The sequence below is a fragment of the Salmo salar genome, chromosome 19, assembly GCF_965601325.2.
Source record: "Salmo salar chromosome 19, fSalSal1, whole genome shotgun sequence".
NCBI classification, from domain to species: domain Eukaryota; kingdom Metazoa; phylum Chordata; class Actinopteri; order Salmoniformes; family Salmonidae; genus Salmo; species Salmo salar.
The window spans coordinates 17,753,635-17,780,782 of NC_138309.1; the positions used below are offsets into that span (position 1 = coordinate 17,753,635).

Here is a 27,148-nt window from a genome sequence, read left to right on the forward strand (position 1 = left end):
GTTCAAGTAACAGACACATCTCAACATCAACTGTTAAGAGGAGACTGCATGAGTCAAGCCTTCATGGTCCAATTGCTGCAAAGAAACCCCTACTAAAGGATACCAATAAGAAGAACAGACTTGCTTGTTCCAAGAAACACGAGCAATGGACATTAGAACAGTGGAAATCTGTCCTTTGAGATTTTTGGTTTCAACCGCCGTGTCTTTGTGAGACGCCGAGTAGGTGAACGGATGATCAACGCATGTGTGGTTCCCACAGTGAAGTATGGAGGAGGAGGTGTGATGGTGCTTTTCTGGTGACAATGTCAGGGATTTATTTAAAATTCAAGGCACAGTTAACTTGCATGGCTACCACAGTAGAAAATAGTAAAAATAAATAAAAACCCTTGAATTAGTAGGTGTGTCCAAACTTTTGATGCGTACTGTATATATATATATATACTGTATATATATATATACACTGCTCAAAAAAATAAAGGGAACACTTAAACAACACAATGTAACTCCAAGTCAATCACACTTCTGTGAAATCAAACTGTCCACTTAGGAAGCAACACTGACTGACAATAAATTTCACATGCTGATGTGCAAATGGAATAGACAACAGGTGGAAATTATAGGCAATTAGCAAGACACCCCCAATAAAGGAGTGGTTCTGCAGGTGGGGACCACAGACCACTTCTCAGTTCCTATGCTTCCTGGCTGATGTTTTGGTCACTTTTGAATGCTGGCGGTGCTTTCACTCTAGTGGTAGCATGAGACGGAGTCTACAACCCACACAAGTGGCTCAGGTAGTGCAGCTCATCCAGGATGGCACATCAATGCGAGCTGTGGCAAGAAGGTTTGCGGTGTCTGTCAGCGTAGTGTCCAGAGCATGGAGGCGCTACCAGGAGACAGGCCAGTACATCAGGAGACGTGGAGGAGGCCGTAGGAGGGCAACAACCCAGCAGCAGGACCGCTACCTCCGCCTTTGTGCAAGGAGGAACAGGAGCACTGCCAGAGCCCTGCAAAATGACCTCAAGCAGGCCACTAATGTGCATGTGTCTGCTCAAACGGTCAGAAACAGACTCCATGAGGGTGGTATGAGGGCCCGACGTCCACAGGTGGGGGTTGTGCTTACAGCCCAACACCGTGCAGGACGTTTGGCATTTGCCAGAGAACACCAAGATTGGCAAATTCACCACTGGCGCCCTGTGCTCTTCACAGATGAAAGCAGGTTCACACTGAACACATGTGACAGACGTGACAGAGTCTGGAGACGCCGTGGAGAACGTTCTGCTGCCTGCAACATCCTCCAGCATGACCAGTTTGGCGGTGGGTCAGTCATGGTGTGGGGTGGCATTTCTTTGGGGGGCCGCACAGCCCTCCATGTGCTCGCCAGAGGTAGCCTGACTGCCATTAGGTACCGAGATGAGATCCTCAGACCCCTTGTGAGACCATATGCTGGTGCGGTTGGCCCTGGGTTCCTCCTAATGCAAGACAATGCTAGACCTCATGTGGCAGGAGTGTGTCAGCAGTTCCTGCAAGAGGAAGGCATTGATGCTATGGACTGGCCCGCCCGTTCCCCAGACCTGAATCCAATTGAGCACATCTGGGACATCATGTCTCGCTCCATCCATCAACGCCACGTTGCACCACAGACTGTCCAGGAGTTGGCAGATGCTTTAGTCCAGGTCTGGGAGGAGATCCCTCAGGAGACCATCCGCCACCTCATCAGGAGCATGCCCAGGCGTTGTAGGGAGGTCATACAAGCACGTGGAGGCCACACACACTACTGAGCCTCATTTTGACTCGTTTTAAGGACATTACATCAAAGTTGGATCATCCTGTAGTGTGGTTTTCCACTTTAATTTTGAGTGTGACTCCAAATCCAGACCTCCATGGGTTGATAAATTGGATTTCCATTGATTATTTTTGTGTGATTTTGTTGTCAGCACATTCAACTATGTAAAGAAAAAAGTATTTAATAAGATTATTTCATTCATTCAGATCTAGGATGTGTTATTTTAGTGTTCCATTTATTTTTTTGAGCAGTGTGTATATATATATATATATATATATATATATATATATATATATATATATATATATATATATATATATATATATATATATATATATATATATATATACACACACATTACCAGTCAAAAGTTCGGACACACCTACTCATTCATTCTACTTATATATATATATATACACTCTGAATCTGAAAGCTGAGGAAGAAAGGCTTTGATCGTTTATCAACGCGTCTATCTCACTGTCTCACATTCACTCAGACTGAATGAACTGAACCCATAGAGTTCATGAAATATAAATTTATTATAAACATTGATATTTATCATCATAAAGAAAGTATTATGAGGTGGTTAGATACCAAATTGGTATGATTTTAAATGAAAAAAATAATTTTAGGTTCATACCACTGGGGGGCACTGGGGTTTCAAGAAAACATCCAAACAAATTCTATATGTTGTCAAAAAAAAATAAACCTTATTCCATTCTATCACAGACCTTATTTCAGGATACCTCATGATTTGATATTTCTAATAAACTTTTGTCAGCTGACTTTCAGTGTAAACACTATAAGATACAAATACTAGGCCAGGGCATAGCTCTTCAGTTGACCATGGCAAATAGATAATAAAACAAATATTATGAAATCAATGTGAAAGAATGTGGCTGGACAATAAAGTAGTTATAACACAGTAATAAATAGTCATCTGTAGAGACCCAAAATCACCTGCAGTAGTCACTTCAGTCTCTTTTGATTGCATTGAATGGCCTCGAAACCCATTTCACCCAACCAATCACAACACCAATGAAACAGAGGGGATTGAATGTCTGTTTTCTTGCTAATACAAACAAATAAAACGATTAAAAAAAATAAGTTGATCAGATACCTGCAATAAGTAGATGAAGACAGAAGGAATTGAATGCCTGTTTCTTATATAATACAAACAAATAAAACACTTTTTTAATTGTGCATCCTATTTCACAGAACTCATTTATCTGCAACAAGTACACTAGATGAAGACAGATCATATGACATCAAGCATCTCACCAGAGAGGAGTTGAGCCTATTGCCCTATGGCACTGAGCTCAGTTCACTCACATTACAGTGTCGTTAGAGACTCCGTGAGGTAGGAGCAAGCTTTGTTGTCACCTTCAAAGGGACCATAGGAGGAGACATAATGGCAAATCAAGATCAAGAGCTATCCCTTTACACAGAGGATCTCCCCATGGCCAAATCAGATTGTACCCCAATCTATGGGGATGATTTATAACTGGGCGGTGGTATACAGTGCAATCCTTTGTTGGTTAGTCACTGGTTAAATACATGTTTAGAAATGTTTAGAAATACGTATAAAGTGCTTATGACCTGTATCTGACAGTCACAATGATGATGACTGCATTCTTTGCCCTAGAAACGAAATCATTGTATAACAAAACAATGAAATATAACCTTAGAAGATTTTTTTTTATTACATCTCAACAAAAACTATTTTAAACCATGTCAGCTAAGGTAAAGGTTAATAAAACATTAAACAGTAATGCTCTGACAAGGTTCTACAATGTGTAAAAGGAATCAAATGCTTCTTTCATGACATATTACGATTGACAGTCAGCTACGAGTGCTGGCACACTGCACCGTGCACACACCGACTCTCACCAATTAATCTGACCATTGAGGTGAATCAAATGCTACAATGACATACTGAAGAGCAAACAGCTAGGTAGGCCACATCAAGTTTACATCCCAAATGGAACCCTATTCTCTATTTAGTGCACTACTTTTGACCTACCCCATAGGGCTCTGGCCAAATGTAGTGCACTATATAGGGCTCCCAAGCGGCGCCGCGGTCTAAGGCACTGCATCTCAGTGCTAGAGGTGTCACTACAGACCCTGGTTTGATCCCGGGCCGTATCACAACCGGCCATGATCGGGAGTCCCATAGGGCGGCGCACAATTGGCCCAGCGCCGTCTGGGTTAGGTGAGGGTTTGGCCGAGGTCGGCCATCGTTGAAAATAATATTGTTTTCTTAACTGACTTGCCTAGTTAAATAAAGGTTAAATAAAAACATTCTAAGTATAGGGAGTAGGGTTCCATTTGGGATGCAGCTCTATTAGTGTCCAGTTGAGTTACACCCTGCACCACCTCACTCTATTTCCAGACTCTGTATATGTCTGAAGCCCTCAGAGGCCTTGAAATAGAGTGACAATCTATCTCCATAAATACAGATTCCAATTGTGTCAGATTCCAACTGTGGATGGGCCAAAGCCCATACTTCATATCTGAGGGGAAGTATATCCTCCAGACCTGGGTTCAAATTCTATTCTAAATCAAATTTTGAATAGCCTGCCTGAAATGCCAGAGGGACAAGGTTTGAAGTTTTGGGACTATTCTGTTGGTTCCATTAAGCCAGGCAAGCTCAATAAAGCACAGAAAGTATTTGAAATTATTTTGAATATTATTTGATGCCAGGTCTGGTATATCATTCCCTACTGAAGAACCTGGCCTGGAGGAGTAGCACCTTACAGGGTCATTGTCTTTTAACTCGACCTGACCACCTGACTTTGTGTCCATCCAAATACGACTCCATCCGCAGGCTGTATGCACATGTCCACCTTGACCCCAGAGCTAAGAGCTAGGCTCTACAGTAATCTTTGACCTTTGACCTAGCTGGGGGCAGGCCCAGGACAGGTCAAGGCCTGTCTTTGTTTACTGACAGTGATAGGGGATCTAACATAGACAGAGAGAACAGGTGGGCAGAACAGTTATAGCTTTTTACGAAAGGTTTTACTGAAGGACACTCGGCTATAATGATAGGCACTAAGGCAGTGAGTCCCTGGCAGTAAGACAGTATCCACGACTGGATTATCTTGTCTCTGCGTCATCCTTAAAGAATATACATTATACAGTTTATGCCAACGCACTGATGGTATAATAACACCATAACTATGTGCATTTATCACATGGTCAGATAGAAATGACAGATACGTATTTCATGTAATTATCCTGGCGTGAAAGCGTAGTCTGAATGTCAGAATGAACTTCAGTCTTACAGCACACTGTGGTCCTATAGGATTTCATTTCTCCAACAGTTGCTGCTGTATTAGCCACATAAGAATCTGTCACCACATCCCACAGAGGCAGGTGGTTTTGATCCTGACATTCTCACCAGCGTTTGGGAGTAGTGAACTACATCTAGTTCAACTAGTAATGTAACTACCTTTTGCAGTAGCTTGGTGGTAGTTGAACTACATTCACATCTTGGCAGTGTTTTATTGTGTTACATTTTATCCATGTAGGGGTGTAGCTAACTATTGAAGTAGGCAATCATTTCCTTTCTTTTTGGCATCAGACCTTTCTAGTTCTCACTTGAAACATCGTTTTTGTGTTTAATAGGCAAAAATTAAACATTCTGTTAACATCTGACTCCAGAGTGATCTGTTCTAGCAATAGGTAGTCTATGATACTTCATATTTAGATATGATTTATCATGAAGTAGTTTGGATGTAGTGAACTACTTTTTCAAGGTAACTTTAGTTAAGTTAATTCTATTTTTAAGGGTCGCTTTAGTGTAGCATAATGAAGTTATTTCAGTGTGAAGTAATTGTTAACTTCGTAAACTATATTTTCAGAGTAGCTTCCCCAACACTGGTTCTCACGTCTCCATCATGGAAATAAATAAAACCACTCTCCTCAGAGCTGCAGCTCTCTCATCATCTCAGTCCAATCAAACCCACTCAGACCTCTTCTCCTGGCCCTCGCTGGTGTTGGACTGCAAGTCCGAGGCTGTCATCTCTACCAGGGTGTACTGACCCACTCTCCTGGTGCACACCGCTGTTCCTGGAGGGACGCCCGCAGCGGTTGCCGTTGGGGGGCACAGGTCCCGTCGTGGGGGCGGAGGCGGTTTGAGGCGGCTGCGTTTGCTAACCCTGATGGACCTGGGTGTCCCAATGGGCTCTACAGGGCACAGAGCCACCTCGCTCCCCTCTGCCTCGGGGCCCTCCTCCTGGGGTGCAGGGTAGAGGTTGTTCCCATTGGTGTTGGTGCCTGGAGGCCCCGAGGAGAAACTAGAGCCACAGCGAGGGGCAGAGGCGTCCTCAGCCTCCCCCAGATGGGGATAGGCTCCCTGGTCAGCGGTGCTGGACTTACTGGCCCCTCTCTTCCGGAAGGTTATAGGTTCCACCACCAGGTTCTGGGGAAGTAGAGGGATGTTAGCCTCCACGCCTCTGCTCCCCCCGCTGGACGGGAGATAGTACTGCTCCTCCTCGTACATCTTCTCCACCAACATCTTCCTCTTGGTCTTCTGCCTCACCGAGCGCTTGATGGCGCAGATGAGATCAGCCACGTTGAGTAATAACGACAGGGCTCCGGCCCCCTGCATGAAGTTAAGCATGACGGTCTTCTCCGTGGGCCTGGAGATGTAGCAGTCTACCTGAGTGGTGCAGGGAGTCTGCTGGCACAGGAACCTCCTGGGGATATAGAACCCAAACAGGTAGTAGTGGGCCACCCCGAACCCGGCCTCCAGCAGTATCCTGAACAGAAGATGGAGGGTGTATGCTCCTGTGAAGCACTGACTCCTGCCATGCTGCGCCTGGAGAGCTGTCTTGGTCAGGGCCGTCTTCCTGAATGACTCCTGCTGGATCCGGTAGAGTGGTTCAGCTCTAACTCTATCTGAGGGGTCAGTAGTGTCGATGGTGAGGCGTGATGTGACTTTATGGATGACGTAGATAATGAAGATGACGTACGGGAGACAGAGAATGAGCAGCTGAACAAGCCAGAAGCGGAACAGAGAGATAGGAGCGAAGATGTCGTAGCAGACGTTAGCACAGCCCGGCTGGATGGTGTTACACACAAAGCGTTCCTGTTCATCTTGGTAGAGGGGGTATCCTGCAAAGAGCAGGACCAGGATCCTTAGTAAAATCATCAGGATCAACCATATCTTCCCTGGAAGACAGTGAAGGTGAAGTAAAGAATGTCAGAGTTTATCACAACCACTCACACTTGCTATTTATTTTGCAATAAATACTAAAGATATGTTTTAATCACATAGTTTAATTTAATTTCATATTGCAGGACTGGTAAAGTCTTAAATTATTTTTTAACTGCTAATAAATGTGTTTATAAGTTTACCAAGAAAATATATCTTGCCTGTACATTTTCATCAAAATTGTTAGGTATTTTGGGGAATATCAATATATTCTAAATGGAAAAAATCCCAAAACATAAAACTTTAAAACTGAATTTTGTCTGACAGGGAGTTGAGTAAGTAGCACTTATTTTACCTATATGGGTCAAACATTTTTCAATCATTCATACCTAACAGATAGGGGAATGTTCTCCCCTTGTGTTTGAGCTTAGACAGACTGACAGACAAAGGCATTCCGATGATCTACTCTATGAGCCCTTGTCAGATGTCAAATCAAACCAATGGAAGGATATAACTTCCAGAACTGACAGAACTGCATTAAACATACATAATCGTATATGCAAAGCAAACTGATGTTCTCTCTGATATTTTCTGACTGACAATCTCTTACAATGAAAAATCCAGTCTGCATTCCGCTCAGTGAAAGATCCTAAAGATACTCACCTACAAGCGTTATGTTGTGGTTTAGACAGATGAAGACCACCTCGGAAGCGCTCTGTCTGCCCATGTTAGCAGATGATGATGAGGAAGGCCCTCTGAAGCCACGCTGTCCCCCTCCAGGCCTGTCTGAGCCTCTTCTCCTCCTCGATCACCAGGACACTGTCCACCCTAACCCGCCTCCAAACCAGGGCAAAAATCGTTCCACAGGGGCCAGTGACCTCCAGGTGAGCAGATTAACTAGACACTAGAGTCCAGTTCTAACAGATGAATCTCTCTTCTAGAATCTACATCAGCCAGACAGCTCCAGGTGATCAGATAGAACTGGTGGATAGTTTCTTCTAACACAACTGATACAAATCTGAACATCTTCCCAAATTCTTGAGTCTCCAGAGTCCGTGGAGTCGACCGTGCCTGACGTCAGCCCAACGTCAGTCCTGTCTTACCGCTGGTCTCTTCCCAACGTCTGTCCTGTCCCAGCGACCACTGTCCTCAGACAACAGAACAGGAGATGGGAGTGAGCCCCATTGTAAGGGTTATTCTTACCCACCCGTTAAGAGAGGCATGTCGACCATCCTGGCATTGCTGAGATATTTTGGTGGCTGGCTGGGTGTCCTTCCAGGAGAATAACAAGCTGCAGGATTACTCATTAAATTTCTGTATTAAGTTCTCAAGCACAATGGAAAGCATTTCAAAGCTAGTCTCAATGTATATCTCTGCCAAGGACATAGAGGGTCCATGTGGCATCTTCTTCACATTGTCATGTTGGCTGGATACCATGGTGAATGATGACTTGTGTTGAATAGGGATAATTCATGGCAAGTTTTAAAATGGCTTTTGTGCGAGACTTGTAAAAAAATCAATATAATATAATAAACAAAATGATAGACGAAAAGCAAGGATGAAAGCTTTAACTGTTGCCATGGGAAAGAAGGCCCACATTGGTATTCCCTGGTATTGTGGCCTTGCTGTCATAAATCCTTTCATCCTCTCAGAGAAGGACATCTTTACTGGACACATGGCATGGGGTACAGACTAGGCTTGTCCCATTAATGACTGGAGATTTATGCTGATTAGTATTGGCAGATGCCAGGCAATAAGCAGTCATAAAGTGTTCTAGTTATTATCATGTACTTGTGTGGAAAAGTGTTCCATGTGTGGAGGATGCTTTGTGGGGATTAAGTTACGGGCTGTGGTGAATACCCAGGGGTATTTAGGTTGAGCGTGGGGGGCCATTGCATGTGTGTCTGTATGTGTGTTTGAGGACTGCAGTGGATTTGCTGTAAATGTCTATAAAACATGGGTAATTACTTATTTTAAAAGGTTGGGAAACAGGTTAGCACGTTGCTATTTGAATGGTTCCATTCAATCAACAAACATGCACGTTAGGGATACACAATGGTCATACTAAAAGAAATGGACCAAAGGAATACATTGACTTCGAGGTGGGCATTACCAGTCAGTTGAACAGACTGTATTGCTTTGGTCCTTGTTCAACCTCATTGGCTTGATATAAATGTAGGATTTCTAACTGATTATCATCTCTCCCTCAGCTTTGTAAACGTATTAATATCATACCCACACATCACTTGAACCAATATTTCATCAAATGAAGCTTTTCCCTGTGTAACATATTAGTACTCCTGGCTCGTTGTGCACAGAGATGGTCCTGCAGGTGTGTGTTTATAAGAGATGTGGCAGCATGTTATTCATTAGCCTACAGCTCTCCTTCAGTAAATGTCACGGAAGAGAATCAATTGACTAGCGCAGCAATTACCACTCAGTATTTGACATGTAAATCTGGGCTAATATGGAGGATTATACACGGTCCTTAGTGACAATATGGCTGTGCGGGTGTAAACAGTGAGCTTTTCTGGCTTTTAAATCTTTGTTTCTTAGGGGGAAAAAAAAACCTGCATACTGATCACAACATAGGCTACATTAGCAGAATAATAGAAACAACTTACTTTCCCTTTGAAAAACTACTTTGATTTTGGTCTGAAGTCATGTGTAGAAAAGTGGTGATCTTTAGAAATAGGCCCTGCTTGAAATCCAGATACTTAACGGTGTGAGTGACCATCTTTGAATGGCATAATAGGGCAAAACATTGACGGAGGATAGTCTAGCAGCTAACTAATTCAATTGTACATTCTTATTTCTCATTCAAACAGTCTCTCTTTCACTGACACTGACCCAGTCCTTTACATTGGGACGACATGACATAATCGTTGCCTCTCCTCCAGGAGTGCTCAATCAGAGACACCGATAGATGTGCTAAGTAGACCTGACCACTACAGAACCAAAGCAAGGTTCATATTCAAATGGGTGACACTGTAGTATACACTTGACTTGGAGACGCGTACAGCATAAACAGGAGTACACCCATTGAAAATGTAATTGATACCGTTCAGGTACAGCAAAAAACAACTACATCATTTATGTATAAAAGATGATATAAACACAGGGACTGACATATGCATATAAAGACTTTATGAATGCTACATTATCACGCCCAAGTAAAGTGACACCATGGTATTTTTATTGCAAGGTTTAAACGTTTATTTATTGTGCAGGTTTCTAAACATTGCTTCTGAACTGGGCACATCAGTTAAACTAAAATCATAGTTAGAACAGTCCATACAGGAAGAGAGACCGCGGCTTATTCAGACTCCAGTCCCTTAGGGTTGTTGGTCCTGGGATCACTTCTTAGAATGTAGGCTACAATTAACTAAGAGATTAGTACTCAAAAAGATACAGATTAACCACATTGGGCAAACTGAGAACAGGAACAAACAACATAAACAGCAATAAAATCCTGGAAATAAACTATAAAACAAAACATATAAACAGAGTTCACACAAATACAGCAGTTCCTTTCATTAGCACAGGAAATCATTGACAACTGAGAGTTGCATTGGTAAATCCTAACATTGTCATAGAAGAGATAGAAAGAGAAAAGGTAGAAGAAGTAAAAACTCTATGCAGAGGTAGAGTCTAGTGCACACGACTATCACCCCAGTCACTAGCCTAGGTTATACCACAGGCTCGGGCCCATAGAGCATGATGAGTTCATTTTCATTTCTAGAAATCAACATCAGACTGTATGCACACACACATACATACAATAAATAAGATATACAATCTTAAAAATACTGTCTCCTCACGACAACACCTGTTTCTTTTCGCCCCAAGACATTTGCACTTCAGTCGCTCACAGTCACAGCTCCATAGAACGCAACAGTTTCGTTTCAGAGTCCCCACATCATTCCAACAGTTCTGTTTCAGAGTCCCCACATCATTCCAACAGTTCCGTTTCAGAGTCCCCACATCATTCCAACAGTTCCGTTTCAGAGTCCCCACATCATTCCAACAGTTCAGTTTCAGAGTCCCCACATCATTCCAACAGTTCCGTTTCAGAGTCCCCACATCATTCCAAAGGTTCAGTTTCAGAGTCCCCACATCATTCCAACAGTTCCGTTTCAGAGTCCCCACATCATTCCAACAGTTCCGTTTCAGAGTCCCCACATCATTCCAACTGTTCCGTTTCAGAGTCCCCACATCATTCCAACAGTTCCGTTTCAGAGTCCCCACATCATTCCAACAGTTCCGTTTCAGAGTCCCCACATCATTCCAACTGTTCCGTTTCCAAGGCCATACCATTCCAACAGTTCCACTTCAGAGTCCTTATACCATTCCGATCACGTGCAAAGGGGATCTATTATATCACAGCAATACATATTCAAAGGCTAATCCTTCATTGTCTGATACTTTGGTACAACTCCATCCCTTTTTACATATGAAAGTGAAACATCTGGCAGATAGTTGGTTCTGATGAATGGTTTGAATGAATGCTGATTGGTATTCACGGAATGCTATCAAATAAAACTATGAAAAATACAACTGTAGAGACCCTTGATAAGGAATTGCTTTTATCTTTTCAATAGTTAAGATTGCTTAAGAGTGGGGAAACACCGTGAACTCAACAACTTTAAACTAAAACAGAATCAAGAACAAGAGGAATGTTTCACTTACATACCTGGTTTTGCAACAGGGATATCATAAAACCATGTAACACTGAAAACATAACTCATATGGTCACAGAAAATGTATGCATGATAAGATGAGAGAGTCGAACAGAACGGTCTCAATTCAATGTTTGAGTGTGAAAAACTCATGAACCCATCATTCACTGTGGTTTATCTGAGCTATGCAAACTTGATATGAAAAACTAGATCCTGACAAAGATTCAAATTCCTTCCAAAGGTTTTACTATCTAGATTCTAGATTAAATAATACCAGCTTCCATATATCCCATAGTTCTAAACTCTCCTCATATCTGGTATAATAAGACATTGCAATTTTTTTATATGTAAACACTGATCAGATATTTATAAATATTTCACCCCAATTCTCCATGTTTGAAAGTTAATGTGCTCTTTGTCTGCACACTGATATCTTATATACACTGTACAAAATCAATTAATTTGCTAAATAATTATATTTGATTTATTCTTAATGGTTTTGTGAACAGTGTTTGTTAATCAATAAACGTCCTTTTGTTCTAATATACTGTAGTACATTTTTAGAAATACATTTCCAATATATTGAAGAATCATCATGCAAATTGGTTTTCTGAAATTATGTTTAGCTGTTTCTTTAGAGTTGGAAGATCAGTAATTTAAAAATGAAACATTCAAGAAAAAAACTCTACCCCCGTTGCACTTTAAAAATGAAAGAGGAAGGTCTCCATGTTACACTAGCATGTTACACTAGCACGTTACACTAGCACGTTACACTAGCACGTTACACTAGCACGTTACACTAGCACGTTACACTAGCATGTTACAGGCACCACAGGTCAGAACAATGGCAGTGAATCCACTATATGGATGTTCAAAACTCACCATCTTGTCTTAGTTATTTCCTGTTCTTGGAAGATGTTTTTCTCATTTCTATTCGAGTGCTTGTCATTCAAACTCATCCCTGTACGTCATTCGAGACCTAGCATGAAACAAAGTAGTACATGAATACTGCTTGGCGTGAGCGAAATGTTCACTGGAATGTTTCACTGTGGTAGTATCCCAAATGGCACCCTATGGGCCCGGGTCAAAAGTAGTGCACTATATAGTGAAAAGGGTGCCATTTGGGGACGCAGCCTGTATCATTTTGGCCACGAGGAAGAGAGAGATAGAACTAATGTGTGAAATAGTTTTAGATAATCATCACTCAGTGGCAAATTGGTATAGCTAGAGATAGAACGGAATGCAATTAAAGATAAAGATAATTTTGTTCACCTTCAACTGAACTTCATTTATCAGTCTTATCGCCCTAATTAAGTTATTCTTCAAAAGTCTGTCTTCCTCTACTGTATATCTCTCACTTCACTTTCCCGCTCTTGGTGTCTTTATGTAAATGTAAATACAAAACAGTTGCCATTTTAAACTCAAACACAGGTGCAGTTTGTTGATCGTTACACAGAAAGAAACCCTTGAGGTTTTGGCAGTTTGATTTCATTGCAACCAAACACAGTAAGAATAACACTTGATGAGCTCTTGACTGCCTCCAAGGAAAGTAGAGACATTTCTATATTTCAGGAATGTGTACAAATTAGGTTTGCCTGTTACCTGGGAAAAAACCATTGTGCTTTAGAGAGGAATTTGCTGAAATCCTTGAAAATCATAGGAATGTACAGTATACCCGAGCGATTTCTCCTCTATACAAGACAGTCAACCTTTAAAATGGCTATTGGAATGCTGTTGTTTGCATTTAAGGGTTATTATTCTAGGATTTTTCAAATCTTTCCACTGTCTCTTGATCTTTCCAATGTTCTTTTAATCTTTTCCCATCTGGCCACTGCTCTTCTGCCATTGGTCACCAAGTCACCTGTAGGACTCAAGTTCAACTGCAGACAACCAGAGGGACATCTTGTATGTACAGTACACAAGTGGACCATCAGAGCAACAATAACACTTATTATCCACAAAAGTGCCAGCAGGTCGTTTCTGTGTGAAACAAACCACACAGACGCAACTGGACAACTGAGTTCTGAGTCTAAGTTCTCCTGCCCTAACCCTTGACCTCCCAGGCCAGGCAGCCATGTCATGTCTCCGTCATGGTGGATGCGCTGTCCTCCTCCTGGTGGTGAAGGACGCTGTTAGGATATGATGGCCGGATTCCACCTCACCACCGTCAGATTGTCTGCACTCACAGACCTCTTCTTGGCCGCTTTCTTCAAGTCTTTATACTTGTCATCACACAACCTGGAGATGGCCTGAGACATGGACAAATGCACAATAAGACATAGAATAATATAAAACATAATTAACTTTATGTTTATGTACACAGAGCTACATAAACTACACTGGAAGCCTAATATCAAAAATGTAGGGATATTCATAATTTTGCTCTCAAACAGAGCAAGATCACTTATCATTACCTTTGGTGGCATTTCTTTAACAAGTTAGATCAATAGTGAATACTATCCGAAACTCTGCCTGTTTCCCTGTCTAGTGATCAGTGTACCAGCAGACAAGCAGTACTATTACAGCTCCACTGACAAGAGAACAGAGAACGACACGACGCCTCAACCAGCATCAATACCACAAGGGCTCATTTCAGACCTTAATTGCCCAGCGGAGAGGCAGGGGGACGAGGGGAAGAGGGGACGGGGAGGAAGGAGGTATGAGGAGGAAGAGCGGATGGGAGAGAAGGGGTCGCTGGTGCTGCTGGGGAGATAATTACATGGCAACGAATGCCGCCTCACGTCCTCCGTCACAGACACAAAACGAACGCAGAGAACACACCACCACCTCTGTCAAATGCACACTGTGCTCACTGCCCACTAATTAGCAGGCTATATCTAGCCATTGTGTTTGTGCATCCTCCAGCCATGTTTTACAGAGTTAATATCTTGATGAAAGGGGAAGGAGAAAAGCTCCCTCTGAATGATAAGAAAGAAATTGTGCATGCTGTTTTCAAAGAGGCTACAATTAGTTGGTGATGACAGTAGTAGCAGTGGTAGTAGTGTCTATAAACAAGTAGCAATGTGTAGGTCCTTTGAATGCTGGATGTCAACGAAAATAAGATCACCATCCTCGCAGCTGATGGGATTGTGGAGAAGCAGCGACTGTAGGCGTCACTGCTACTCACCTCTAGTTTCTGAGCCTTGTCCCTGCTCAGTGGCTCCAGCGGGAAGCTGAGGTTGTTGGCCTCGGCCATGGAGCGCAGGTCAAAGTAGTACTTAGCGTAAACACTCGACGGAACGTTGATGTTGAACTGCAGCAGCTCCAGAAACTGACGCTCCAGCTCATTCCTTCATAGGGACAGAGAGGGACAGAGAGAGACAGAAAGGGACAGAGAGGGACAGAGAGGGACAGAAAGGGACAGAGAGGGACAGAGAGGGACAGAGAGAGACAGAGAGAGACAGAGAGAGACAGAGAGGGACAGAGAGGGACAGAGAGAGACAGAGAGAGACAGAACGAAAGAGAAAGAAAAATGATCACCAGTCAGTGTCTTGAGCTGATCTTTAAGAAGAACTAAACAACTGAAAAAGAGACGTCACCAACTATCTTATGTGCTAAGCTTTTAGAATTATACAAAATGACATAGACTCTATGGTATCCAGTCATTAACTGTGGTTGCAGCTTAGCTTTGATTCGTTTCAGTTGACTGTTTCCCCTGACCGACGGTTTCTCTGACATTCTTTAGACAGCCTAATTGGTCGGTCTGTGTCTCTGTAGCAAAGCCCCGGTCTTTGATTCACAAGGTTAAAGACGTCTGCTACACCAAGCATCAGACTTTTCTCACCACCTACATAGATATTCTAATTCATGCAGCAACAGACGAGCTAAATTTAGCCAGCCGTGGAGCGGTGGAAGCTCTGCCTAATAAAACTCCTCTCCTCCTCCTCAGAGAGAGAGAGAGAGACAAAAGAGAAAGAATTTCATGCATTGGTTTTTGGTTCAGGGCTATGTTCTATGAGCCCACTGAGAGGGGGTCATGACAACAAGCAGTCTTAAAACTAAGTGTGCTCAGGATGGGTCAGGAGGTTTACTGGTGGCTACACATTCAAGGTGTCAGATAACGTCTCTAAATAATCCACATCAATTCTCCTTGTCTCTTTGTGATTCATTTTGGGTAAGGAGGTCGAAGCCCCAGTGGCCTGTGGCCTTAGTTAACTATTGTCTAACAGGCTATGAGACTTCAGACTGTACCCATGCCGCAGATACCGCCTGTCTGAAAACACCCCAGCCCCAACCATAGCTCAAGACCCCAGTCCCAGGCCCAGCCCCAGACTCTGCCCCAGCCCTAACCTCAGCTCAAGACCCAGCTCAAGCTCTAGCCTCTACCCTAACCCCAGCCTCAGCTCCAGCCCCTGCCCTAGCCCCAGTCTCAGGTCCAGCCCCTGTCGCAGCCCTATACCCAAGCCCCAGCCCTGGGCACCAGACTGGGGGAAGCAGACATGATTCCAAAACACCGGACTGTCCCAACACTGACTAAACCACCACTGACCCCATATCAAGGTTATTCTGAGTTCAGACGCAAAATGTCCCCGACTGTTCCCAGCACTGAGTGGTTGGCAGTAGAGCATGAGATTAGGGATGTGTATTTGACATCATTTTAACTGTTCGCATGATTATTTCGCATGATTATAAAATACATCTGAAAGTATTCATACCCCTTGACTTACTCCACGTGTGTGTGTGTGTGTGTGTGTGTGTGTGTGTGTGTGTGTGTGTGTGTGTGTGTGTGTGTGTGTGTGAGTGTAGATATATACACACACAGTTGAAGTCGGAAGTTTACATACACTTAGGTTGAAGTCATCAAAACTAATTTTCCAACCACTCCACACATTTCTTGTTAACAAACTATAGTTTTGGCAAGTTGGTTAGGACATCTACTTTGTGCATGACACAAGTAATTTTTCCAACCATTGTTTACAGACAGATTATTTCACTTATAATTCACTGTATCACAATTCCAGTAGTACTGAAGTTTACATACACTAAGTTGACTGTGCCTTTAAACAGCTTGGAAAATTCCAGAAAATTATGTCATGGCTTTAGAAGCTTCTGATAGGCTAATTGACAAACTTTGAGTCAATTGGTGGTGTACCTGTGGATTAATTTCATGGCCTACCTTCAAACTCAGTGCCTCTTTGCTTGACATCATGGGAAAATCAAAAGAAATCAGCCCTCAGAAAAAGACCTCAGAAAAAAAATTATAGACCTCAAGTCTGGTTCATTCTTGGGAGCAATTTCCAAAACGCCTGAAGGTACCACGTTCATCTGTACAAACAATAGCATGCAAATATAAACACCATGGGACCACGCAGCCAGCATACCGCTCAGGAAGGAGACGCGTTCTGTCTCCTAGAGATGAACGTACTTTGGTGCGAAAAGTGCAAATCAATCCCAGAACAACAGCAAAGGACCTTGTGAAGAGGGAGAAAACAGGTACAAAAGTATCTATATCCACAGTAAAATGAGTCCTATATCGACATAACCTGCAAGGCCGCTCAGCAAGGAAGAAGCCACTGCTCCAAAACCGCCATAGAAAAGCCAGACTACGGTTTGCAACTGCACATGGGGACAAAGATTGTAATTTTTGGAGAAATGTCCTCTGGTCTGATGAAACATAAATAGAAGTGTTTGGTCATAATGACCATCATTATGTTTGGAGGAAAAAGGGGGAAGCTTGCGAGGCGAAGAACACCATCCCAACCGTGAAGCACGGGGGTGGCAGCATCATGTTGTGGGGGTGCTTTGTTGCAGGAGGGACTGGTGCACTTCACAAAATAGATGGCATCATGAGTGAGGAAAATTGTGTGGATATATTGAAGCAACATCTCAAGGCATCAGTCAGGAAATTAAATCTTGGTCGCAAATGGGTCTTCCAAATGGACAATGACCCCAAACATACTTCCAAAGTTGTGGCAAAATGGCTTAAGGACAACAAAGTCAAGGTATTGGAGTGGCCATCACAAAGCCCTGACCTCAATCCCATAGAAAATTTGTGGGCAGAACTGAAAAAGCGTGTGTGAGCAAGGAGGCCTACAAACCTGACTCCGTTACACCAGCTCTGTCAGGAGGAATGGGCCAAAATTCACCCAACTTATTGTGGGAAGCTTGTGGAAGGCTACCCAAAACGTTTGACCCAAGTTAAACAATTTAAAGGCAATGCTACCAAATACTAACTGACTGTATGTAAACTTCTGACCCACTGGGAATGTGATGAAAGAAATAAAAGCTGAACTAAATCATTCTCTTTGCTATTATTCTGACATTTCACATTCTTAAAATAAAGTGGCGATCCTAACTGACCTAAGTTAGGGAATTTTTACTAGGATTAAATGTCAGGAATTGTGAAAAACTGAGTTTAAATGTACTTGGCTAAAGTGTATGTAAACTTCTGACTTCAACTGTATATATATAAGTCAATAAAAAAGCAAGTGCCATTTAAGATGAATTTATTGAAACTGTAATATCAACTGGTTATATTATATCGTGGAACACAATCTTCAAAAAGGCAGGAACATCAGCAGTGGCGCTTGCTTGTAGAAGCCTACGGCTGTGCAATGGCATAGCCTTGTTTTGTTAATTTAGCAGACAAGATGCCCTTATTTCCTGAGCCTTTATCACAGTCAAAAAGCACATATTTTATAGTAAAAAAACAATATGTAATATGACAGAATAAAATATAACAGAATATTTTTACAAACGAAAAAGGTTGCCAGTGCGAAGTGATGGGCTCCATTTGGTGAGTTCAAAGACCAAAAAAAAAACATTGGTGTTATTTTTGATATACAGACATTTGATTTATGCTGAAAAAATAAACACTAGCTTTCAAAAGTTTGGAGTCACTTAGAAATGTCCTTGTTTTTTAAAGAAAAGCACATTTTCTGTCCATTAAAATAACATCAAATTGATCAGAAATACAGTGTAGACATTGTTAATTTTGTAAATGACTATTGTAGCTCGAAACGGCTACAATAGTCCTGTGTTCCAATGGCACGTTGTGTTAGCTTATCCAAGTGTATCATTTTAAAAGGCTAATTGATCATTAGAAAACACTTTTTGGAATTTTGTCAATGGATTAACAATTTCACATTGAACACTGTACGGTGAGGAATTACGGCTACATCTGTCCGGTGAGTAGGCATATACTTAATGATTCTGATGAAAATACGTTCTGTCTTTACCAAACTAATGTTTTGGCGTATTTTCAGTGTAGAACCTGTCTATGTTTAGGGGGGTTATTGCCTAGGCTAAACAATTCTAAATGGTTCTAGCAGTTCACAAAGTAGCTTAAGTAGAAAATAGACGGACACAATTATTCCAAAACTGCAGCTCGTTGTTGGAACACATATTTTCATACTTCGATCAACCAGTACAATTTGAATTGGTGATAAAACTGTCGTCCTTTGGCAAGGAATTTAGCTTGTGTATCACATCAGTTAGATGTGTTGTTGTACACATTTATTTCTGTAGGCCTAACGGGAGCTTGTGTATCCCATCAGTTAGATGTGTTGTTGTACACATTTATTTCTGTAGACCTAACGGGAGCTTGTGTATCCCATCAGTTAGATGTGTTGTTGTACACATTTATTTCTGTAGGCCTAACGGGAGCTTGTGTGCTCACTCAGCACACCTGTGTAGGGAGAGGGTGGAACGCAACTGAGTGAATGAGACACGGAGTGGAAAGGGAATTTAGGGAGAAGAACAGTGTGATGCTTGGCTTGGTTTCTTTTTAGTTGTGCCCTGCAAATGCACATGTACAAATGGAAAACTAGAGTCAAGGCAAATGAACGAGCATTCCACCAAATAGTTTTACACCATCTCTGGTTACAGATCGAGCTTTGACGTCCGTTTGAGTACTCGATTACTCGTGCCTATCCCTACATGAGATAATGTATAGTGTTATTATGCATGCATGTATCCTACAATAGATGGTCTATACCCTGTCTATTTGCATAAAGACAATTGAAAGTCTGTTGTAAAAAGGAGACACAGTGCAGATTTAACCTGTAGCTTCTGCTGAAAACTGTTAGATGGACAAGCTGGCTGCTGGTTGACCTGGGTTAGTGTGCTTAACGGACTGGGGTCAAACTGTTCCAGACTCACATGTCCTCCACGGTGATGTCTTTGAGGATCTGGCAGTAGTCTACGTTCCACACAGCTTGGTCGTCCCACACCTTGGACGCCAGCAGGATGGCTCCCAGGACGATACGCTTCCAGTTGACTGGGCAGATGTCTATCTCTGCATAAGTTAACAGGCGCTCCAGGTACACCTGGGAGAGAAAAAGATAGATGGAAGAAATAAAGAAATAGATGTCAAAGACAGTCCTCCTTTTAAAGATGTCTGACGTCAAAGACATTCCTCAACTATCCTCTGGTCTGGTGTGTGAGAAACTCCAATAGACTCAATTCAATACATAAATTGGAGCAAAAACAAGAATCATGTTGAATTGTGAATAATTCAAATAACAAATTGACATTTCCCAGATGATGTATGAACAACAATATACAGTACAGTTCTTCCTCATCTAAGATAATTACTTCAGATCCAGATAATTACCCTCTTCTCTGTGTGCCTGAATTGATTCTGGAATTAATGTTCCATTCCAAACTCCTGTGGCATTCCGTCTCCACAAAGCCAAAATAACAGACTATGTCAAAACCTGACGTAATGCAGTTTCTCTGGGCTTTCTCATAAAATAGACATGTCAATCAAAAAACCTTCCCGTTATCGCAGCCACAGTCTCTATTCAGTACGTCAGTGAATAAAAAAAAAAATGCACTGAACTTTTAGGCACAATATATTGGGAGTAGTCTAATTTACAGCAATTTCTTTTATATTCTCTCCATGTATCAAAATGTAATCATTTCCTTGGAGAAATGTGTTTGGTCTGTCTTAAGACATGCTATGTGGTAGGTGGGTGGTGAATCTAGAGGCCTGTACTGTATGTGTCTGACTTGTTAATAGAACACACACTTCCATTATTCCATCCAGCAGTCTCCAAGGACTGTGCTCCGTTTCTCTATTGTCCACAGAATTAATTTCTCGCCTACAGCTTCAGATTCAGCATAGCCATGGATGGCATGGCTATCTATCTGTACATCTAGATTCACCTAAGCCTAGATACACAGCTAGACTTCTACACAAAACAACTTGTTGGAAATGTGTGTGTAGAATTACATACAGCAGAGGTGGTAAAGTATGTGACGCCACATTTTTGGAGCGTTTGCCTTGTGATGCACAGCGGCATCACTGTCATGGCTTCACACAGTGAAGACGGAAACTGTCCAACATGGAAACATTGTGTTGTTAACCACTGGCAGTATGTAAAGTAAAACACCAGTCCACCCACCCACCCACCCTCACCCCTCCAGTGCCCGTATTCATATAGTGTCTCAGAGAATGAATGCTGATTTAGGATCAGTTTTGCATTTTGAACCGTTATGAATAGACAAGCTGGGCCTGATCCTAGATCAGCACTCCGACTCTAAAACACAGGACAACCTCCCCATTTTCTCGAGCTGAAACTGGTCCTGTTCCCTAATCAATTACTGTCGGCATCCATCCCCATTTTCCCTCTAGGGTGTGGGGCCAATGGGAGAGTCAATGGGACAGTCTGTAATCCCAAGTGACAGAGATGACAGGCCAGTGAAGTCATAACCAGACAATGGAGTGTCAGAACACCACAGGAGGACCACACATCTCAGGGCCAGAGAGCCCAGCTCCATCAGACTCGGGCTGCATACCAAATGGCAACCTACTCCTTATGTAGTTCACTGCTTTCAACAAGGGCCTCTCAGCAGTAAACTAAAACAACAGCAGGTGTTATTGAGATGGATGGAGGATGTTTCCAAGCAGAGTGGAGAGGTGTTCTGCTCTACAATGGTTTACAGGGAGTACACAAAACATTAATAGCACCTCCATGACATACTGTACAGAGCCTTTGGAAAGAATTCAGACCCTTTGACTTTTTCAAAATGTTATTATGTTACAGCCTTATTATAAAATGGATTAAATAAATAAAAATCATCAGCAATCTACACACAATACCCATAACGACAAAGCGAAAACAGGTTATAATTTTTTTCCAAATTTGTTACATATAAAAAAACAGAAATACCTTAGATACATAAGTTCAGACCCTTTGCTATGAGACTCAACATTTTGCTCAGGTGCATCCGGTTTCCACTGATCATCCTTGAGATGTTTCTACAACTGTGGTAAATTCAATTGATTGGACATGATTTGGAAAGGTCAGAGCAAAAACCAAGTCATGAGGTTGAAGGAATTGTCCGTAGAGCTCCGAGACAGGATCATATCGAGACACAGATCTGGGGAAGGGTACCAAACGATTTCTGTAGCATTGAAGGTCCCCAAGAACACATTGGCCACCATCATTCTTAAATGGAAGAAGTTTGGAACCAACAAGACTCTTCCTAGTGCCGGCCGCCCAGCCAAACTGAGCAATTAGGGGAGAAGGGTCTTGGTCATGAAGGTGACCAAGAAGCCGATAGTCACTCTGACAGAGCTGTAGAGATGGGAGAACCTTCCAGAAGGACAACCATCTCTGCAGCACTCCACCAAATCAGGCCTTTATGGTAGAGTGACCAGACGGAAGTCACTCCTCAGTAAAAGGCACATGACAGTCCGCTTGGAGTTTGCCAAAAGGCACCTTAAGACTCTCAGACCATGAGAAACAAGATTCTGGTGTTATGAAACCAAGATTGAACTCTTTGGCCTGAATGCGAAGTGTCATGTCTAGAGGAAACCTGGCACCATCCCTACGGTGAAGCATGGTGGTGGTAGCATCATGCTGTGGGGATGTTTTTCAGCGGCAGGGACTGGGAGACTAGTCAGGATCGAGGCAAAGATGAACGGAAGAAAGTACAGAGAGATCCTTGATGAAAACCTGCTCCAGAGTGCTCACGACCTCAGACTTGGGCGAAGGTTTACATTCCAACAGGACCAGGACCCTAAGCACACAGCCAAGACAATGCAGGAGTGGCTTCGGAACAAGTCTCTGAATGTCCTTAAGTGGCCCAGCCAAAGCCCGGACTTAAACCTGTAAATAGCTGTGCAGTAACACTCCCCATCCAACCTGACAGAGCTTGAGAGTATCTGCAGAGAAGAATGGGAGAAACTCCCCAAATGCAAGTGTGCCAAGCTTGTAGCGTCATACCCAAGAAGACTCGAGGCTGTAATCGCTGCCAAAGGTGCTTCAACAAACTACTGAGTAAAGGGTCTGAATACTTATGTAAATGTAATATTTTTTTATATATTTTTTAGAAACTAGCAAAAATACCTAAAAAACAGTTTTTGATTCATCATTATGGGGCATTGTGTGTAGATTGATGAAGAAAACAAACTATTTAATCAATTTTAGAATAAGGCATAACCTAACCTAACAAAATGTGGAAAAAGTCAAGCGGTCTGAATACTTTCCGTAGCCACGGACACGTTATTAATGTTTTGTGTACTTCGTGTAAACCATTGTAGAGCAGAACACCTCTCCACTCTGCTCGGAAACATCCTCCATCCATCTCAATTTTTACTTTTTGTTTTTTTTATTTAACTAGGCAAGTCAGTTAAAACAAATTCTTATTATTTTCAATGACGGCCTGGGAACAGTGGGTTAACTGCCTTGTTCAGGGGCAGAACGACAGATTTTTACCTTGTCAGCTCGGGGATTCGATCTAGCAACCTTTCAGTTACTGGCCCAATGTTCTAACCACTAGGCGACCCTCCACCCCAATAACACCTGCTGTTTTTTGGGGGTTTACTGTTGAGAGGCCCTGGTTGAAAGCAGTGAACTACATAAGAAATAGGTTGCCATTTGGTAGATTTTGGACAAATCCGTTAAGACACCAAACATGATAAAGTGTTAATCATAGGTTTTTAATCAACTCGTGAATGTATTGAATATAGCTATGATCCCCCGGCCATATACTGTATCTTGACATTAACATTTTATGCAGATTATTATAAATAAGTTATAACAAGTCGTCCAGTGTAGGAAATCCTCACTGGTACCATAGTGTTTTGAAAGACCCATGTACTTTAACTTCACCTGAACAAGGACAAGTAGGCCCAAAATGACAGTGATGTACCTCAATTTGCACCCTATTCCATATATAGCCCTATGGGCCCAGGTCAAAAGTAGTCTACTATATAGGGAATATGGTGCCATTTAGTTAAGATGTCATTAAATGGGAGCAACACTCCCTCCTAGTGTTGTGTGGCAGGGTGTGATGACGAAGTCACTCACTAGTGTGACGATAGCACACTCTGCAGTGAGCTGTGCTGCACTGAACAGCGTCCGGACAAAGCGATAGATCTGTTTCTGCTCCGGGTCGTGCTTTTCATAGTCCGCAGGAATCTCAGATTTCTGTAATCAACAGAGGAGCAAAGAGACGGATAATATACTAATGAAACATGGGAACAGCCCAATTCTGACCCAATTCTGACCCAATTCTGAATTGGTCTAAAGACCATTTAGTGTCAAAATAATCAGAATTGGGCTGCCTGTGTAAATGCAGCCTAATACACACGCATATCCATAATGTATTATATAGAACTACAAGAGTCTTACCGTAAGTGGATGAAGCTTTTCATCAAAAATATCTAATACCATTCTCCCATCGATCTCCCTGGAATGACAAAAAAAGACCACGCAGGTCAGTTGCTGAATGACAAGTGACGACAGTAACCAGTCACGAGACCCAAGTATGAAGGCTTGTTCACAAACACACTGTGGCTTTGACTGTTTTGACTGAGGAGAGGAGAGGGACGCTGTTTCGATCCTCTACAAAGTCAGTCAGGCTGTAGACCAATAGGGGAACACAGCCTCAGTGACCTCTCCCACTCTGTTTGAAAGGCACATTGATCCATCTTGCCACAGAACACATCCCACATGGCGCCCTATTCCCTACGTAGTGCACTACTTTTGACAATAGCCCTATGGGCCTTGGTCAAATATAGTACGCTACAAAGGGAAAAGGGTGTCACTTCCGACACACGCTCATAGTACCTAAAGTGCTGGACATCTAAAGACTGGAATTTTGGAACCATGCCAGGGGGGCTATGGGGGTCTGTTCGTGTTATCAAAGGCTGACTTTTATGTGTGACCCTCCCTCACCCATTATTGATGCTGGATGTCCAAATAGAATGTTCTTTCAACACATAGGACTACAGTATAACATGGGCTGTCTCTGCACTAGTACTAGGAGGAGCTGATGCTATTAGCTGAATGTGACAGATCATTCTTTCTTTTACTTTTCTTGGGGGGGGCTCAAAAAAAATCATACAATGTGATTTTCTGGATTTTTGTTTTAGATTCCGTCTCTCACAGTTGAAGTGTATCTATGATAAAAATTACAGACCTCTACATGCTTTGTAAGTAGGAAAACCTGCAAAATCGGCAGTGTATCAAATACTTGTTCTCCCCACTGTACATATTATTATAAAAAAATACAATATTTTTCTTTATTATTTTCCCCTACTCCTAACCCTACCATCCCTTCCCTAATTGGAGTAAACTAATGGACAATAACTCTTCGACTTCTACTTCCAGCTTATACATACTATATCCAGTACACTTTACAGACATAGTATATTTTACAATAGTCTTTTGTTTGTTTTTAGCCCCACCCTGACAGGTCATTCTTACCGGTTCTTTATGTGGTAGTATATCGCCAGGGCTACACTGTAAAGACAAATCGTTACAATGAAGTTACAATTCAATTTGCAATTTAGTCTTTCACAATGATAACTACATACAGAATTCTTACACACATGACAAAGATTAGCATCATAAGTACATTCTGATGGATTCATTGGTTGATTGACTGATTGGTGATTAACCTACCACTTGATGGTGTATTTGAGGTTAGGCTGACTGACGGTGCTGTCATCTAGGAAAATGGTGGAACAGGAGCTGTACTTCCGTCTGACTGGAGCAGCATGGTGCTGCAACACACACACACACATCACACTCCGTTACTGTTATGTCCACGGTCCACACACACACACACACACACACACACACACACACACACACACACACACAGGCAGGCTAGAATGCATGCACACATGCATCTACACACAAAACATACAGGCATGCTCACACTCACAGCAGGTCCTGTAAAAAGCCTTGAAACTAGAAACAACTGCTATAGCCCAGCTAATACCCCTGCTTTGTGGTTTTATATGGAGTGACATACTGTACATACAGACGGAATGGGTTTCACTAAAGACACTAGCTTCTATTTTAATCCATCAGTCTAGTGCACATTGAGATGGTTTATATCGGCCAATCACCAACCCTTGCACTCTATTAATCTCATCAACCTAGTACAGCATGTCATGTACAACCAGCGTGATACAGATAGACAGACATACAGGTAACTGCCAAAGTAAAGGAAACACTTGAGTAAATGAGGGATACAAAGTATATATTCAAAGCAGGTGCTTCCACACAGGTGTGGTTCCTGAGTTATTTAAGCAATTAACATTCCATCATTCTTGTATAAAAATGCTGGGCAGGCTATTATTTTGGCTACCATGGCTATGCCCCCATAGGATGACAATTCCCCCATCTACAGGGCGCGAGTGGTCACTGAATGGTTTGACGAGCATGAAAACGATGAAAGCCAAACGCCAAGGCGGTCTCAGTCACCAGATGTCAACCCAATTGAACACTTATGGTAGATTCTGGAGCGGCGCCTGAGACAGGTTTTTTCCACCACCATCAACAAAACACCAAATTATGGAATTTCTCGTGGAACAATGGTGTCACATCCCTTCAATAGAGTTCCAGACACTGTAGAATATAAACTCAAAATAAGAAACGTCCGTTTCTCAGGACCCTGTCTTTCAAATATCATTCGTAAAACTCCAAATAACTTCACAGATCTTCATTGTAAAGGGTTTAAACACTGTTTCCCATGCTTGTTCAATGAACCATAAACAATTAATGAACATGCACCTGTGGAACGGTCGTTAAGACACTAACAGTTTACAGACGGTAGGCAATTAAGGTCACAGTTATGAAAACTTAGGACACTAAAGAGGCCTTCCTACTGACTCTGAAAAACAGCAAAAGAAAGATGCCCAGGGCCCCTGCTCATCTGCGTGAACGTGCCTTAGGCATGCTGCAAGGAGGCATGAGGACTGCAGATGTGGCTAGGGCAAGAAATTGCAATGTCCGTACTGTGAGACGCCTAAGACAGTGCTACAGGGAGACAGGTCGGACAGCTGATCATCCTCGCAGTGGCAGACCACATGTAACAACACCTGCACAGGATCGGTACATCCGAACATCACACCTGCTGGACAGGTACGGGATGGTAACAACAACTATCCGAGTTACACCAGGAATGCACAATCCATCCATCAGTGCTCAGACTATCAGCAATGGGCTGAGAGAGGCTGGACTGAGGGCTTGCAGGCCTGTTGTAAGGCAGGTCCTCACCAGACATCACCAGGAACAACGTCGCCTATGGGCACAAACCCACCGTCACTGGACCAGACAGGAC

The 27,148-nt window shown here is 42.5% G+C and overlaps 2 protein-coding genes across 8 annotated transcripts in view; both read right to left on the reverse strand.

Annotated features, from left to right (window-relative positions):
- Positions 1-2,303: 2,303 nt before the first annotated feature.
- gjd4 (gap junction protein delta 4) lies at positions 2,304-8,106 on the reverse strand. Its single transcript, XM_014157469.3, has 2 exons — positions 7,605-8,106; positions 2,304-6,958 (listed from the first exon to the last, which is right to left on the reverse strand). Exons 1-2 carry the CDS (start codon positions 7,666-7,668, stop codon positions 5,742-5,744), a joined length of 1,281 nt encoding a protein of 426 aa, XP_014012944.1. The 5' UTR covers positions 7,669-8,106; the 3' UTR covers positions 2,304-5,741.
- A 2,025-nt stretch (positions 8,107-10,131) lies between these two features.
- Positions 10,132-27,148, reverse strand: part of ccny (cyclin Y) — a 71,530-nt gene continuing 54,513 nt past the window's right edge. For 6 of the 7 annotated variants that reach the window (XM_014157365.3, XM_014157364.3, XM_014157363.3 and 3 more), the window contains 7 exons: positions 25,480-25,580; positions 25,282-25,317; positions 24,205-24,262; positions 23,881-24,000; positions 19,721-19,887; positions 14,748-14,910; positions 10,132-13,869 (listed from right to left, as the gene is read on the reverse strand). In XM_014157365.3, the coding sequence (XP_014012840.1) occupies positions 13,753-13,869; positions 14,748-14,910; positions 19,721-19,887; positions 23,881-24,000; positions 24,205-24,262; positions 25,282-25,317; positions 25,480-25,580 (762 nt within the window). In that variant the 3' untranslated portion in view covers positions 10,132-13,752. 7 annotated transcript variants of the gene reach the window in all.